The sequence below is a fragment of the Bos grunniens genome, chromosome X, assembly GCF_055505025.1.
Source record: "Bos grunniens cultivar Pamir isolate PY7600 chromosome X, Bosgru_T2T1.0, whole genome shotgun sequence".
In the NCBI taxonomy this organism is placed as follows: Eukaryota; Metazoa; Chordata; class Mammalia; order Artiodactyla; family Bovidae; genus Bos; species Bos grunniens.
The window spans coordinates 87,466,524-87,483,797 of NC_141194.1; the positions used below are offsets into that span (position 1 = coordinate 87,466,524).

General features: G+C 39.5%; 1 protein-coding gene across 2 annotated transcripts in view; it reads right to left on the reverse strand.

Moving 5' to 3' along the window:
• Positions 1 to 15,868, reverse strand: part of VSIG1 (V-set and immunoglobulin domain containing 1) — a 33,271-nt gene extending 17,403 nt beyond the window's left edge. For both annotated transcript variants that reach the window (XM_086386666.1, XM_086386665.1), the window contains exons 1-2: positions 15,744 to 15,868; positions 325 to 488 (exon numbers count right to left, since the gene is read on the reverse strand). In XM_086386666.1, the coding sequence (XP_086242792.1) occupies positions 325 to 488; positions 15,744 to 15,792 (213 nt within the window). In that variant the 5' untranslated portion in view covers positions 15,793 to 15,868. The remainder of the gene's footprint in view (positions 1 to 324; positions 489 to 15,743) is intronic.
• Positions 15,869 to 17,274: the final 1,406 nt, after the last annotated feature.

Sequence of the window (17,274 nt, forward strand, 5' to 3'; positions counted from 1 at the left end):
GGAGAGATATGGAGGGGGGAGAAGCCCTTTGAGAACTACTGCTCATTTCACCTAAGAAAGACCCTTCCTGCCTACTCTAGAATACATGATATACTTGATGCTGACCTACACAGAGTGGAGGTCACAGGCCATAACTAAATATGAGGAGAGGACAAAGGCTGTCACTTAGATGACAATCTTCCCTAAACAGCTATCTCCAAACTTCTAGTATTTGAGGCTCTGCTCCTGTTGCCACTGGCTTACCGTTCCTTCTTCACACACTGACCCCAACCGTTTATGTCAGAACTACTGAAGGGGAATAGTTCATGGGGAAAAAGTTCTTACAGAAACTGGTTGTGACGCCTCCTTATGGAAGAATGTCCACTGAATGGAGAGTTTGTTCAGTGAGGCCGCAGTGGTGGTGTAGGTGCAGATGAGAGTGACATCAGATCCAACAGTCACATTCACAAAACTGTCTGGGATGGTCACTTGCACTCCATTAACTTGACCTGAAAAGATAATCATCAAAAAACAATGGTACACCTTCACATTCTAGTGATATTTTTTCATTACAAAGCACTTTCAATGACATCTTGAGGAGAATGTAGAATGAACCATGTCTGAAAGTCAAGCAAGCAACTGGCATGGGGTAGGAGAATTTCTAACTAATTACAGTATGAAGATCTTCAACTCCTATGCAGTGGTGAGTTAACAATACTGAACTGAGAATTTCTTCTGTGTGAGTATGGCCTGACATGGAAGTTCTTAAAGTGTTGTCCAGAGACCCAAAAAGTCCATGAATATTGAGAACAACCAATGCTGTTGGCCCAGGGCTGATGAAGTTCCTTGGATGTGGCACATTCAGTTTTAAAACCAGGTAAGTCTTGAGCAAGCAATGCTGGTTTTGCTAGGACTTTTTAGTGCTTAAACCAGGAAAGTCCCAAGAAAACTAAATGAGTTGGTTATCCTAGCCCTAAGACCATTTTAGGGAGGCTACAAGATCCACAGTGGTAAAGAATCCACTTGCCAATGCAGGAGATGCAGGTTTGACCCCTGGGTTGGGAAGGTCCCCTGGAGGAGGAAATGACAACCCACTCCAGTGTTCTTTCCTGGAAAATTCCATGGACAGAACAGTCCGGCAGTCCACGGGGTCGCAAAGTCAGACACAACTGAGGAACTTAACGTAGGCACAAGATCAAAATTATGTTCATAATATTTTTGTATGTCTTTGTCTGGTTTTTGTATCCAGTTAATACTAGTCTCAAAAACAAGTTTGAGATGTTCCCTCCTCTTCTTCTATTTTTTGGAAAAAAATTGTATAAAATTGTTAATTATTTTTTAAACATTTGGTAGAATTGTACAGTGAAAGTATCTAGGCCTGGAGATTTCTTTTCCAGGAGGTTTTTAAATTATGAATTCAATTTCCTAAATGATTATAGAGATAGTCAGACAATACATCTTATATTGAGTGAGTTTTAGTACTTTGTTGTTTTTGAGGAATTGATCCATTTCTTCTAAGTCATCAAATAAGTGAATAAAGTTCCTTATAGTATTCCCTTATTGTATTTTTAATGACTGCAGGATATATAGTGATACCCCATATTTCATTTCTGATATTGACAATTTGTGTCTTATCTCTTTTTATTTTTACCAATCTTGTTAGAAGTTTATCAACTTTTTAAAAAAAAACAGACTTTATTTCATTTAATTTTCTCTATAGTTTTCCTATAACTATAGGGGGTTATAGGTGCGAGGCGAGGAGTAGCTCCTCTCAGCCATGCTTCTGTGTGGTCCATCGCAGCCAAGAGTGCCAGGCTGCGATGACACAGGAGTGGCCTAGAGGAGCTATGGGTCAGGGGTGAGATCAGGGGTGGCAGCTGAGAGGAGCTGCCCCACGTCCAAGGAGCAATGGCTGCATGGGTGCAGGAGGGCCAAGAGAAGCTACTCCAGGTTCAAGGTCAGGAGGGGCGGCCGTGAGGAAATAACCCTCGTCAAGGTAAGGAGCAGCGGCTGTGCTTTGCTGGAGCAGCCGTGAAGAGATACCCCACATCCAAGGTAAGAGAAACCCAATTAAGACAGTAGGTGTTGCGAGAGAGCATCAGAGGGCAGACACACTGAAACCATAATCACAGAAAACTAGCCAATCTGATCACATGGACCACAGCCTTGTCTAACTCAGTGAAACTAAGCCATGCCATGTGGGGCCACCCAAGATGTGTGGGTCATGGTGGACAGGTCTGACAGAATGTGGTCCACTGGAGAAGGGAATGGCAAACCACTTCAGTATTTTTGCCTTGAGAACCCCATGAACAGTATAAAAGGCAAAATGATAGGATCCTGGAAGAGGAATTCCCCAGGTCGGTAGGTGCCCAATATGCTACTGGAGATCAGTGGAGAAATAACTCCAGAAAGAATGAAGGGATGGAGCCAAAGCAAAAACAATACCCAGTTGTGGATGTGACTGGTGATAGATGCAAGGTCCGATGCTGTAAAGAGAAATATTGCATAGGAACCTGGAATGTCAGGTCCATGAATCAAGGCAAATTGGAAGTGGTCAAACAGGAGATGGCAGGAGTGAATGTTGACATTCTAGGAATCAGCGAACTAAAATGGACTGCAATGGGTGAATTTAAGTCAGATGACCATTATATCCACTACTGTGGGCAGGAATCCCTTAGAAGAAATGGAGTAGCCATCATGGTCAACAAAAGAGTCCAAAATGCAGTACTTAGATGCAATGTCAAAAATGACAGAATGATTTCTGTTCGTTTCCAAGGCAAACCATTCAATATCACAGTAATCCAAGTCTATGCCCCGACCAGTAACGCTGAAGAAGCTGAACGGTTCTATGAAGACCTACAAGACCTTTTAGAACTAATACCCCAAAAAGATGTCCTTTTCCTTATAGGGGACTGGAATGCAAAAGTAGGAAGTCAAGAAACACCTGGAGTAACAGGCAAATTTGGCCTTGGAGTATGAAATGAAGCAGGGCAAAGGCTAATAGAGTTTTGAGAAGAGAATGCACTGGTCATAGCAAACACCTTCTTCCAACAACACAAGAGAAGACTCTACACATGGACATCACCAGATGGTCAACACCGAAATCAGATTGATTATATTCTTTGCAGCCAAAGATGGAGAAGCTCTATACAGTCCTCTGTCCATAGGATTCTCCAGGCAAGAATACTGGAGTGTGTTGCCATGCTATCCTCCAGGGGATCTTCTCTACCCAGGGATCAAACCTACATCTCTTATGTCTCCTGTACTGGCAGGTGGGTTCTCTACCACGAGCACCACCTGGGAAGCCCACCTGCACAAAGAGATGTACTTTGAGAATAGCATTGAAACAAAACATGTATATTACCATATGTAAAATAGATGACCAGTTCAAATTTGATGCATGAAGCAGGGTACCCAAAGCTGGTGCTCTGGGACAATCTGGAGGGATGGGGTGGGCAGGGAGGAGGAAGGGGGGTTCAGGATGGTGGGAACACATGTACATCCATGGCTGATTCATGTAGATGTATGGCAAAAACCACCACAATATTGTAAAGTAATTAGCCTCCAATTAAAATTAATTAATTAATTTTAAAAAACACTATGAAAACTTACCAAGACAGACCACATTGTGGGCCATAAAGCAGACCTTAACAATTTTAAAAGAACAGAAGTCAAATACTATCTGCTCTCAGATCACAATGAAAATAAAGCAGAAATCAATAACAGAATAGATTACTTGAAAGTCCCAAAATACTAGGAGATTAAACAGCATGCTTCTAAATAACATATGGGTCAAAGAAGAAATCTCAGGAGAAATTTTTAAATATTTTTTAACTAGATGAAAATGAAAATACAACTTATCAAAATTTATGATATGCCGCCAAAACAGTGCTTAGAGGAAGATTTACAACACTGAATGTGAAAGCTCTAAAATCAATCATCTGAGCTTGTTCCTTAGGAAACTAGAAAAGGAAGAGTAATAAACAATAAGGTCTTACTGTATAGCACAGGTAGCTATACTCAGTATCCAGTGATAAACCATAATGGAAAAGAATATGAAAAAGCATATATATGTATAACTGAATAACTTTGCTGTACAACAGAAAGTAATACATTGTAAATCAACTATATTTCCATAAAATTAAAAAAATTTTAGGAATATATTAAATTCAAAGTAAGCAGAAGAAAAGAAATAATGAAAATTAGAGTAGAAATCAATGAAACTGAAAACAGGAAATAAATGGACAAAACCAATGAAACCAAAACTGGTTATCTGAAAAGATAAAGAAAATTGATAAGGCTCTAGTTAGGCTAACTAAGAAAAAAATACAAAGTATATAATTACTAATAAAAGAGGGGCCATCACTGCAGAAACCATGGACATTAAAAGGATTAATAAAAGAATACCAGGAACAAACCTATGCCCACAAATTTGACAACCTAGATGAGATGGCTCAATTTCTTGAAAGACACAATCTGCCAAAACTCACACAAAAAGTAGACAATTGGAACAGGCCTATGTCTATTCTGTATCTATGAAAGAAATTGAATCAATAATTACAAACTTTCCAAAATAGAAAGCACCAGGTTCAGATGGGTTCACTGGTGAATTCTACCAAATTATTTAAGGAAGAAACTGTATCAACTGTCTACAATCTCCTTTAGAAAACAGAACAAAGGGAATGCTTCCTAACTCATCCTAAGATCCAACATCGCCCTAATACTAAAACCAGAAAAAGATATTACAAGAAAACTATAGACCAATATGTCTTATGAATACAGATGCAAAAATCAACAAAATATTAGCAAATCAAATTCAACAATGAGTAAAAACAATTTCTACACCAAGACCAAGTACGATTTATACCAAGCATGCAAGCCTGGTTCAACACTAGAAAATCAATTCATTATCACAGAAATAGGCTAAAGAAAAAAAAAATCACATGATCATATCAATATATGCAGAGAAAGCATTTGACAAAGTCTAACATATATTCATGATAAAGACTCTCAATAAACTAAGAATAGAGGACTTACTCAATTTGATGTAGAACACTACAAAATTCCTACAGTTAATATCATACATAATGGTGAAAAACAAGAAGCTTTCCTACTAAGATCAGGAACAAGGCAAGGATATCCCTTCTCATCACTCCTTACGAGTCTTATACTAGAAGTCCTAGCTGATGAAATAAGACACAAAAAGGAAATAAAAGGTATATGGATTGTGAGAAATGACAGATGACATGCTGCTTATGCAGAAAATCCAAAAGAATCAGCAAAAAAACTCCTGAAACTAGTAAGTGATTATAAGAAAGTTTCAAGATACAAGGTTAATGTACAAAACTTTATTGCTTTCCTGTATACTAGCAATGAACAAGTAGAATTTGAAATTAAAAACACAATGGGATAAATTAGGAGCTTGGAATGAACATACACACACTACTGTACATAAGAGAGATAACCAAAAAGGGCCTTCTCTATAGCACAAGGAACTCTATTCAATATTCTTGGATAATCTATATGAGAAAATAATCTGAAAAAGAATGAATATATGTGTATTTGTAACTGAATCACTTTGCCATACACCTGAAACTAACACAACATTGTAAATCAACTATGCTCCAATAAAATTAAAAGAACACACAACCATTTATATAAAATACACAAAATTTAAATAAAATACTTAAGTCTAACAAAATATGTACAAGATATATATGAAGAAAACTAAAAAACTCTGATGTAAGAAATGAAAGAAAATTAATAAATGGAGAGACATTTCAGGTCTAAGGATAGGAAGACAATATTGTCAAGATGTCACTTCTTCCCAACTTGATCTATGCTGCTGTCAAGTCACTTCAGTCGTGTCCGACTCTATGCGACCCCAGAGATGGCAGCCCACCAGGCTCCCCCGTCCCTGGGATTCTCCAGGCAAGAACACTGGAGTGGGTTGCCATTTCCTTCTCCAATGCATGAAAGTGAAAAATGAAAGTGAATTCGCTCAGTCATGTCCGACTCCTAGCGACCCCATGGACTGCAGCCTACCAGGCTCCTCCACCCATGGGATTTTCCAGGCAAGAGTACTGGAGTGGCGTGCTATTGCCTTCTCCAACTTGATCTATAGACTCAGTGTAATCCCAATCAAAATCCCAACAAGTTATCATGTGGATATCAACTAAGTTACTCCAAAGTTTATATGGAGAGACAAAAGACCCAGAATAATCAACACAAAATACTAAAGGAGAAGAACAAAGTTGGAGGACTGATATTATCAACTTTAAGACTTCCTATAAAGCTACAGTAATCAAGACCATGTAGTACTGATGAAGGAACAGACAAATAGATCAATGGACCAGAATAGAGAGGCTAGAAACAGACTCACATAAATGTAGTCAACTGATCTTTAACAAAGGAGCAAAGGCAACACAATGGAGGAAAGAAAAATCTCAACAAATGGTGCTGGAACAGTGGCTGTCCATGGGCAAAATAATAATAATCTATACATAGATCTTACACATTTCACAGAATTATCTCAAAATGGATCACAGATCTAAATGTAAAAAGCAAAACTAAAAAACTCCTCAAATATAGACAGCATTGGAGAAAATCTAGATGACCTTGGGTTTGATGATGACTTTAGATACAATACCAAAGGCATGATCCATGAAAGAAAAAGTTGACAAGCTGAACTTCATTAAAACTGAAACTAATCTGTGAAAGACACTGTCAAGAGAACTCTTAAAACTCAGTAATAAGCAGACAACTGGATTTTAAAAATGGACTAAGTACCATCAAGAGACATCTCACCAAAGGTAATATATAGATGGCAAATGAGCATATGAAAAGATGATCCCCATTGTATGTCATCAGGGAAATGCTAATTAAAACAACACTACAGGCGGTACTTCCCTGGCGGTCCAGTGGTTAAGACTCCAGGCGTCTAATGCATGGGGTGCAGGTTGGAGCCTTGGTCAGGGAACTAAGATCCCACATGCCACATGGCACAGCCAAAAAAAAAAAATTTTTTTAATTAAAAAAATTCACAACACACAATGCTGATGAGGCTGTGGAGCAACAGAAACTCTCATTTGTTGCTGGTGGAAAGGCAAAATGGTACATCCACTTTGAGACAGTTTGGTGGTTTCTTACAAAACTAAACATACTCTGACCACACTATCCACCAATTGTGTTCCTTGATATTTAACCAAAGAAGCTGAAAACATATGTCCACATACAAAAATACACACAGGGATGTTTACAGAAGATTTATTTATAACTGCTACAACCTGGAAGCAGCCAAGACGTCCTTCAGTAGGGGAATGGATTAAAAAACTGTGGTATATCCAGACAATGCAATGTTACTCAGCGCTGAAAATCAATGAGTTATCAAGCTGTGAAAAGACACGGAGAAATCTTAAATGCATATTCCTAAGTTAAAGAAGTCAATCTGAAAAGGCTACACACTGTTTGATTCCAACTTAAGTGACATTCTGGAAAAGGCAAAATTATGGAGACAGTAAACAGATCAATGGTTGAAAGGTGCTGGTATAGAGGAAGGCATCAATAGGTAGAGCAAAAGGGATTTTTAGGACAGTGAAAATACTCTGTACAATAATATAATGGTAGACATATGTGATTATACATTTGTCAAAACCTATAGACATTTTGTCTATTATGTTAGGAAACTCCTATTTTAAATCTTTCATTTTAGCAGATAGTCCATTTTATTTATGTTCTGTGCATAGGTCTCAGCCTACTTTGTGGGCTGTATTTCTAATGCTAGTTTAATTTTCGGTCTTTGTGGTATTGTTTTGGTCTGTTTGGTTATCTGGAGTCAGCAGGGCTTCTGTACATCGCTGACCCTGTTGCCTGAGTGGGTGGAAGCATTTCCCCAGGTCAGGCTGCTGGGTGTCTCTTGGCTGGGGATAGGTATGGCAAGATACTCCTACTGGAACCCCCAGCTACTCTGGTGTCTCTGTTTGGGGGAGGAGAGACAAGAGCCTTCTAGAACCAGGTACTTGCTGTGACTTCATCCCTCTTTTCTGTTCCACCCTCCCACCTCAGTATCGCTAGGTGAAAGTAGTGAATCTCAGGCCCAGTGAGGAAGGAGATTGCTTCTTTTGTCTACTATTGTTGGCGGGACTCCTGATGATTCCCCCCTGCCAGTGTGTTTACCTCATCTGATGTCAAAGGGACTCCCACTCATTCTGGGTTCCCGTCCTCCTTTGGGTAAAGAGACATAAGACACCCTGCCTCTCTGTTGTTTCCAGGGTCCCAAGCAAGTTTTCTTTCTTTCTTCTTTTTAAATAATTTTTATTCATTCATTTTTGGCTGTGCTGGGTCTTTGTTGCTGTGCAGGTTTTTCTCTAGCTTGTGAGAGAGGGGGCTACTCTGTAGCTGCAGTGCGCAGGCTTCTTCACTGCGGTGGCTTCTCTTGTGGGGCAAGGGCTCTAGAGCACAGGCTCAACAGTTGTGGCACACGGGCTTAGTTGCTCAGTGGCATGCAGGATCTTCCCAGATCAGGGGTCAAACCCACGTCTCCTGCGTTGGCAGGCAGATTCTTCATCACTAAGCCACCAGGGAAAGCCCTGCTTTCTTCTTAATATCTTTCTGAGTTCTCCTTTGGTCGTCTCTTGCATTATTTCCAGGGAGGGTTTATACTTGTGCTTAGCAGGGAGAAGCAAGGAGAAACATATCTGTGTCATTTTGTCCAAACCAGAAATCTCCTTCAAGATTTAAGACTGTAAAAAGGGCCTGAGACCACGATGTTTGAGAACTGTTGACCTTACAAAATAATCTGCTGCCCATATGATTTGGAGGAACACCAAAGAGCCTCCTACTCCAAAATTCAGCCTACCAGTGTACTTGAAATCCTTAGTACTATCCAAGCATTTTCCCAAGGGATGTTACAGGCGATGTTACTTTGGATAACACTATAGAGGCATAGTATCTTCCCTGGTGGATCAAACGGTAAAGTGTCTGCCTACAACGCAGGGGACCCGGGTTTGATTCCTGGGTTGGGAAGATCTTCTGGAGAAGGACATGGCAACCCACTCCAGTACTCTTGCCTGGAAAATCCCATGGACAGATGAGCATGGTAGGCTACAGTCCATGGGGTGGCCAAGAGTTGGACATGACTGAGTGACTTCACTTTCACTTTATAGGGGCATTAGCTCATTTGAATAACTGGTTATTATCCATTGCAAAGTCAGAGCATAGAATATAGAAGCTCTCCAGGGTGGAACATGACTGTCAGGCAGTTGTTAAAAAATGGTCAAGTTTAAAAGATGCTCTCTATGCTGCAGGGGGGCTAGAATGAGAACACTAGCTACCCTCAGGGTTGGGACAGGATGAAGATATAAAGATGACAGGAAGATCAGAGGAAATAGTACAGAAGGACAAATTCCTGGCCCCCTTCCCAAAGATGACTTTAGTTTTTTTTTTTTTTTTTCTTAGTGACAGTGGTCAGGCAAAAGGAACTCAGGGATTTAACAAACATTTTGAAAATTTTAAAGAAAAGCAAACTATTGTACTGATTACCCCTAGTTTCCTGGACTCAATAGCCGTGTTCTCTGTCACAGCCAGGTCATCTGATCCAGTTGCTTCTCTCCCAGAGTTGGCTGTTTACATCAATGTCTTGATGAATTGAGAGAAGTATTTTAGGGTAAGCACTCATGCAGCATCTTATGACTCCACGCAGTTTTCCTTCTCCCAATGTTCTCCTTCCTATGCATTCCTGGTTCCTATAACATCTCCTCCCAAAACAAAGTTGCAGTGCAGAAAGCAGCTACTCTTTTTGATGGAAAATTCACTGGAGATCGCTAAGTGACTCTCCTGCCCTCAAAAGCCCATTTCTTTTCTCCTGGAAGTTAGGCACATCCATCCCTGCTGCTGCTGCTGCTAAGTCGCTACAGTCGTGTCCGACTCTGTGCAACCCCATAGACGGCAGCCCACCAGGCTCCCCTGTCCCTGGGATTCTCTAGGCAAGAACACTGGAGTGGGTTGCCATTTCCTTCTCCAATGCATGAAAGTGAAAAGTGAAAGTGAAGTTGCTCTGTTGTATCCGACTCTTCGCAACCCCATGGACTACAGCCTACTAGGCTCCTCCATCCATGGGATTTTCTAGGCCAAAGTACTGGAGTGGGGTGCCATTGCCTTCTCCGTCCCTGGTTATGTGCAAATAGTGACTTCCAAATGTATTTAAAGCATCCAAAATTAAAGGGATAGAATGAGGATTTGGTGACCATTAAAGTTACCATAAACTTTCCTCTAAAAAAGGGATTTTGAAGATATTATTTGGCGGTCATTTTTGTCCTCTAGTTTACATCCCAAAATCTTCTATGGAATTGAAATAAAGTGAAGTGAAAGTCACTCGGTCATGTCCGACTCTTTGCAACCCCATGTACTATACAGTCCATAGAATTCCCCAGGCCAGAATACTGGAGTGGGAAGCCTTTCCCTTCTCCAGGGGATCTTCCCAAACCAGGGGTCAAACCCAGGTCTCCCACATTGCAGGTCGATTCCTTACCAGCTGAGCCACAAGGGAAGCCCATTATGGGACTGGGTAATGGTAATAACTTTTGATAGGTAAAGTAAAACACACACACACACACACACACACACAAAACAAAACAGAAAAGCCTCTAAGAGCTGCTCTCAACAAAAGTGCCTAAAGGCAGAGTAAACACAATTCTCACACAAAGCAAGCCACGGAAAAAGTCGTGATGCCTATCAACTAATATCTGCTGAGCACCTATTTTATGCCATGAACAGTGCTAACACTGGGGAAATAATAATGAACAAGACAGACACAATCTCTGCGTGCCATGTCAATGCACCATGAACCATTTATATAGCACAGACCAGAATGGAGGCAAATGAAAATCAAGAAGTTGGTAACAATCTGATTTAAATATTTTCAACGTATTTTTAATAGAAGCCATAAAAATATGGCGCTAGTGGTAAAGAACTAGCCTGCCAATGCAGGAGACGTAAGAGTCATGGGTTCTATCCCTGGGTCTGGAAGATCCCCTGGAGGAGGGCACAGCAATGCACTCCAGTACTCTTGCCTGGAGAAGCCTGGCAGACAGAGAAGCCTGGGCGTCCATAGGGGTGCACAGAGTCAGACACAACTGATGCAATTTAGCACATATAAATATGTACATGAAATGTATAAAAGCTCAACAATATCACCTCAGAATAAGTACAGTAACCTCCAAATCTATTGTGAGACAAAATATTTTTAAGGATACAACATGTTGTTCTATAAATAGGTAACAATTGGCAAGGCAATATTCCCAGACCATTTTTATTGCCCTGATTCCCAATACTCAGCACCATAATCAATCCTTAAATTATGAAGAAAAGACAGTTTTCAGAACTGTCCATCTCTAATATAATGACAATGCACTTCAGAGCTAAGAGTTATATATTTCCAGATGAAGTTTTTAAAAATGTCACATCATTCATTAGTGAACATTACTTAAGCCTCTGAGATCACTGCCTAGTCTAGCACTGTCCAATAGAACTTTCCATGATAAAAGTAGCCATTCAAAGTGAAAAAGTAAAAATGTCAGTTGTTGTGTTCAACTCTTTGTGACCCCAGCAGTTAGGACTTCACGCTTTCACTGCTGAGGGCATGAAAGTGTTAGTCCACCAGTCTCCTTTGTCCATGGGATTTCCCAGGCAAGAATACTGGAGTGGGTTACCATTTCCTTCTTCAGGGGATCTTTCCAACCCAGGGATCGGACCCAAGTCTCCTGAATTGCAAGCGAATTCTTTACTGTCTGAGCCACCCCCTGGAGAAGCCCATTACCCACATGCAGTTATGGAGCACCTGAAATGTTGCTAGTGCAACTGAAGAACTGAATTTCTTAGTTTATTTAATTTGAATTAAGTTATATGTGAATAGCCACATGTGGATAGTGAAAAGTAAAATTTAGTCTTAAACTGAAAGTGATTGTGTGTGTGTCAGGGGAAAAAAAATGTTCCCTTTCTTTGGATTCATTTAGTCTAAATTGAGAAATTATTTAAAAATTGAAGAAGGAAAAAAAAACACCTATACATTGACAAGACTCTGACTATACAGCAAAATAAAGACTAGCACCTGATTTAAACAAAACTGAGGACTGCAATTTCACTCACTGACCTGGCTGAATTAAAAAAACACCCCCGCACCCAAAGAACACACACATGGTTGAAATATGTATGACTGCTTTTAAAAATCAGTGCATACTATTAAAGTAAAATAATCCAAGGTGTATACACTTGAGTTAATCAACACTCTAAACAGATTTTAAATGCCTCATGTTTTGGTAATGATTGTTCATTCATCTATTTAATGCCTACAATGTGACAGGCTCTTTGCTTAGGGGGATTATTATTCTAACATACCAAACAGACATATTTGACCTGTTGCAATTTAAGTGATTTAATTTCAAGCTGCTGCTGCTAAGTCGCTTCAGTCGTGTCTGACTCTGTGCAACCCCATAGACGGCAGCCCACCAGGCTCCGCCGTCCCTGGGATTCTCCAGGCAAGAACACTGGAGTGGGTTGCCATTTCCTTCTCCAATGCATGAAAGTGATAAGTGAAGGTGAAGTCGCTCAGTCCTGTCAGACTCTTAGTGACCCCATGGACTGCAGCCCACCAGGCTCCTCGGTCCATGGGATTTTCCAGGAAAGAGTACCTGAGTGAGGTGCCATTGCCTTCTCCTATGTTCAAGCAACTTCATGTAAAATTGCTTCGTTTTTGAGTTAGGCAATAATCAAGTGATCACTAACTTTATGGATCTGACTAAAGTTCAAATATATTACTGCATTAAAATGCATAGCACATACCTTGTGAAAATGGAAACATTAACATATCTTTCAAACAGGTGACTATACTACAAGCATCTAAAATGATATGCTTGAACTTTTTGAAGATTTTTTTCAATAAAATTATTTTCCTGAAGTGGAATATACCTGACTTCCTTACAAGTCAATAGAAAGGCTTTCACTAAAATAAAATGTGTCTTGCTTAGTTGTCCAAAGAATTCATTTTATATATGTATGTGAAAATCATTTCTGAATGTTTGGGGTTTGAGAAGGTAACTCACTCTTTTATTTTTCTACCTTTACTCAGATATAATTTACATATAACATTGTATAAGTTTAAGCTGTACAAAGTGTTGATTTGACATATATTGCAAAATGATTACCACCAAAGCATTAACTAACACTTTCATCACATCACATAATTACCATTTCTTTTTTGTGGTGACAATATTTAAGATCTACTCTCTAAATAACTTTCAGGTATACAGTATTGTCAATTATAGTCATCATGCTGTACATTAGATCCCTAGTTCTTACTTATCTTCTAACTGAAAGTTTGTACCGTTTGATCAACATCACCCCCATTATCCCACAACCACCATCCCTGGTAACCACCACTATACTCTCTGTTTCCATGAATTCAGGTTGCTGTTTTTTCAGATTCCACGTATGAGTGAGATCATACAGTGTTTGTCTCTCTCTGACTTATCTCACTTAGCATAATGTCCTTAAGGTCCATCCATGTCACAAATGGCAGGATTTCAGAAGGTAATTACTTTCAAGTAAACATTTCCTATGTGCCCACTATGTGCCAAGCACCATGCTTGACACCGAAAATGTGACACTCTTCCTGACCAGGAAACAAGTCCAGATAACACATCAAATTGCACGTTGATGGAAACGCTACCAGCTGCCTCACAGCCATTTCTGGATCAACTGATGGACACTACTAATACCAGGCATAGCTTACTGAATTCTTTCTCTGACTTCCATACATATGTAAGCACTGCAAACAACAATATATTGTACAATATTTCCATTCTATCTGCTAGACTGACACTACCACATTTTGTTGGGCCAGCTAGATTATATATGTACACTATGCATTAGCAAAATCAGTTAGACAGTAACTTAAAAACAAAGGCTCTGAAGTATTTATTGGTAACTCTGGGCTTTGTTCAGCAAGTCACAAGTAAGATCCTGAGATCATCTAAGTAAGTTTTTAAACAATAAAAAAATTGTATACAAGATATAAACTCAATTTGCAAGAGGAAAAAAAATAAGAAATTCACCAGAATCTCTGATAAGATTTCTGGTGACTTTTATTTTCTTATTTATATGTTTCCATATTTCCAACTGTCTACAAAGACCATACATTACATTTATAATCAGTAAAAATTGTATCTACATTAGTTATAGTAGAAGCCACTTTTGTAACTGTTCCAAAATGGTATCTAGTATAGGCCAGAGTTAGGCCTCAGAGAGGGAGGTAGGTGTTGACTACAGGTGTGATTTTAGAGGCTGCTGTAGAAGGCCCATGGCGACCCAATTAGCTAATGACTGGAATCTCTTTAAAAGGGACAAAGACTTTCACTGTCTAAAGTTAAGGTGTAAAATGAATATTCTTGGGGGAAAGGGAAAATAGGAACATATGTTCCCACCAGGATGGAAATTGAGAAAGGCAGCTTTTTCCAGCTCTAAGTCCTGGCTAGATCACTGGATAAATGTAGTATTGCCTTCTGGTAACTCCACAGAACATGTCTGCTTAAACATTTAGCAATGAACATTTAGAGAATTATTACTAAATATCATATAGTTTTGAAAAGTAACATTTCTGATGATAAACATAGTGTAATACAGTGTTCTTTGTAGAAACCATTGAAAGTATGAAAAGGCTGGGGAATAAGATTAAAATCATCTATAATCCCATCAGCCAGAGATAATCATCATGAACAGTTTGGTACATAACCTTCTAAGAATTTATTCTAGGCATGTGGGTATATCCTGCTTTTCACTTAGTATTTTATCTTGAACATTTTCTTATGTTGTTAAATATGCTTAGTAAACCTCATTCTAATAACTGCCTAATATTACTTAGGGCTTCCCTTGTGGCTCAGCTGGTAAAGAATCCGCCTGCAATGTGGGAGACCTGGGTTCGATCCCTGGGTTGGGAAGATCCCCTGGAGAAGGGAAAGGCTACCCACTCCAGTATTATGGACTGTATAGTCCATGGGGTTGCAAAGACATTTCTTGGATAAACAATTTTATTGAATCTACCATGGACCTAATTTATCATAAGAAGAGATTCAAAATATATCTGGTATCTGAAAAAACTAGCCAAGGGATTTTTCTGAATTAGTGATCTCTCCTGGGTCTACCAATATTAGGATTTGACTCTAAAAATGATTTTGTTTTGCCCAAACCCCTAAAAACACCAAGATTGTGCACAACGATAAATTACTCACATATTTTCCTAAATACCATCTTATGCTTTGAAAAGTACAATTCTTAGGAAATGTTAGATAGTTAAGCATGACAGGCGCTCCCAGCCAGGTTTAGCAAATTGATCAAAATGAATTTGAAGGAAACAGTCAAGTAAAACAGAGGGAAAAAAGTATCCTTGGCACAAACTTCAGCTTCTGAGTAAATTCATCTGTTCAACCTTCAAGCTAAAAAAAGAAAGATACTGCAATTTGGGGGGTGGGGGGAATTCTAATTCAGAAGCTACATAAAACAATTTTATTTACAGCCTGGGTTCCCAAAATATTAGCATAGCACATATTTGCTAAGCAAGTTTTCTGAAAATTGTTTTACTTAGCACACTAATATAGTTCCTTTTAAGCATAGGAGGGGAATATTCTATGTACAAAAATAATTGCAATTTCAGTTTAAAAGGAAACTCCATTCCCAAAGATCTTTAGTGGGCTGGGGATCCACCCCCCGCTTACCTGCAAGGCAGTTGAGAATCAGAAACACCTTCCAAAATGTTAACCCCATTGTGCTGAGGTTCGCTGAGCGCAGTCAAGGTCCAGTAGCTTGCCTGAGCTAGGCTGAGTCTCAAACTGACTTCTTCAGTCACACCGAGGTTTGCCAGGCTTATCTGCCGGCATCACCAAGCAAACAAGCTTCTTGGGGCTTACTTATTGGTTACAGACCTTTCTCAGAGCAGACGTGTGTTTCTTTGAAATGTTTTTCATGGGGCGTGTTTCCTTGATATATTTGCTACTGTGTTAATGATAAACCCACATATTTAAATTCTTAAAGTTCTTTGTACACAGATTCCTATTTTATTGTTTAAAATTAATCTTATTAAAAAGTTATACTTGAGGGGAAAAGATATAATTGGAAGAAAACCTATATAAATAAAAGTTGACAAGGTTAATTAATTTCAAATATTTCCATAAATGCCTTATGGCATTGATTCACTAACCTTTTACAAATTAAGTTAGCAAATTAATGTTCTAAGATTTTCTCAGGAGACAGGGTTCACAGGAAGGGCATGGGGGAGTTGAAGCAAGAAAGCATCCAATTTCTATGCAAACAAACTTTGGACACATCACACTTTTTTGAAGCCCTAGTAGTAGAGTGAATTTCATGTTTTTGTCTTCCAAGTTAGAAACCCTGTAGCATTTATTCATTCACCTAATTTTGCAAATTGGTTGGACTTGCCCGATGGTTCAGCAGGTAAAGAATCTGCCTGCAATGCAGGAGATGCAGGTTTGATCCCTGGGTCAGTAAGATCCACTGGAGGAAGAAATGGTAACCCATTCCAGTATTCTTACCTGGAAAATGGATAGAGGAGCCTTGAGGGCTACAGTCCATGGGGTCACAGAGTCAGACACAACTGAGCACACACGAGCAATTTTGTAAAATGAGGTAAGTAAATAAATGAGCTAAGACTTCCACTGGATGAGTCTGAGTTTTTGCAGAATTAGGATACTGAATAGGTGCCACAGGGTTAACTTAGAAAGGGGGTTCACTAGAAGGGAATGGCAGGCTGCATAAGTGAGAAGCCTTCAACTGAACATCAACATTTAACAAAGTTGCCCTCATGCTTAACTAACCCTGAGATACATACCGGCCTCCTTTGGCTCTTCCCTTATAATCTCTAAGTCTTGGTGTTTCCGTCTCTACTATGGTTCTCAGATTTGTTTCTTCCATCCTGGTCCCGGTACTCAGGTCTCCACCCCTGGCCTACTGTAGCAGCTTCCTAAATGGGCCCTCTCCTGACTCCTTTCTCCTTCAGTCTCTGTACCAGCCACATGTCAGTGTTCCAACCCTGATCAAGCATCTTCAATGACACTACAAGGGACTCTTTCATCAAGTCCAAAGTCCTTAATTTGGATTCCCAACCTTCTAAGATCTTGCCCATGCCTCACCTGAATTTAAGTCATGTTAAATCGTCCACCTGAAAAATGCTGTCAAAAGTTATTGCCCCAAAGAGTGTTCAATCGCATGAAATATGTACAAATTGCAGTG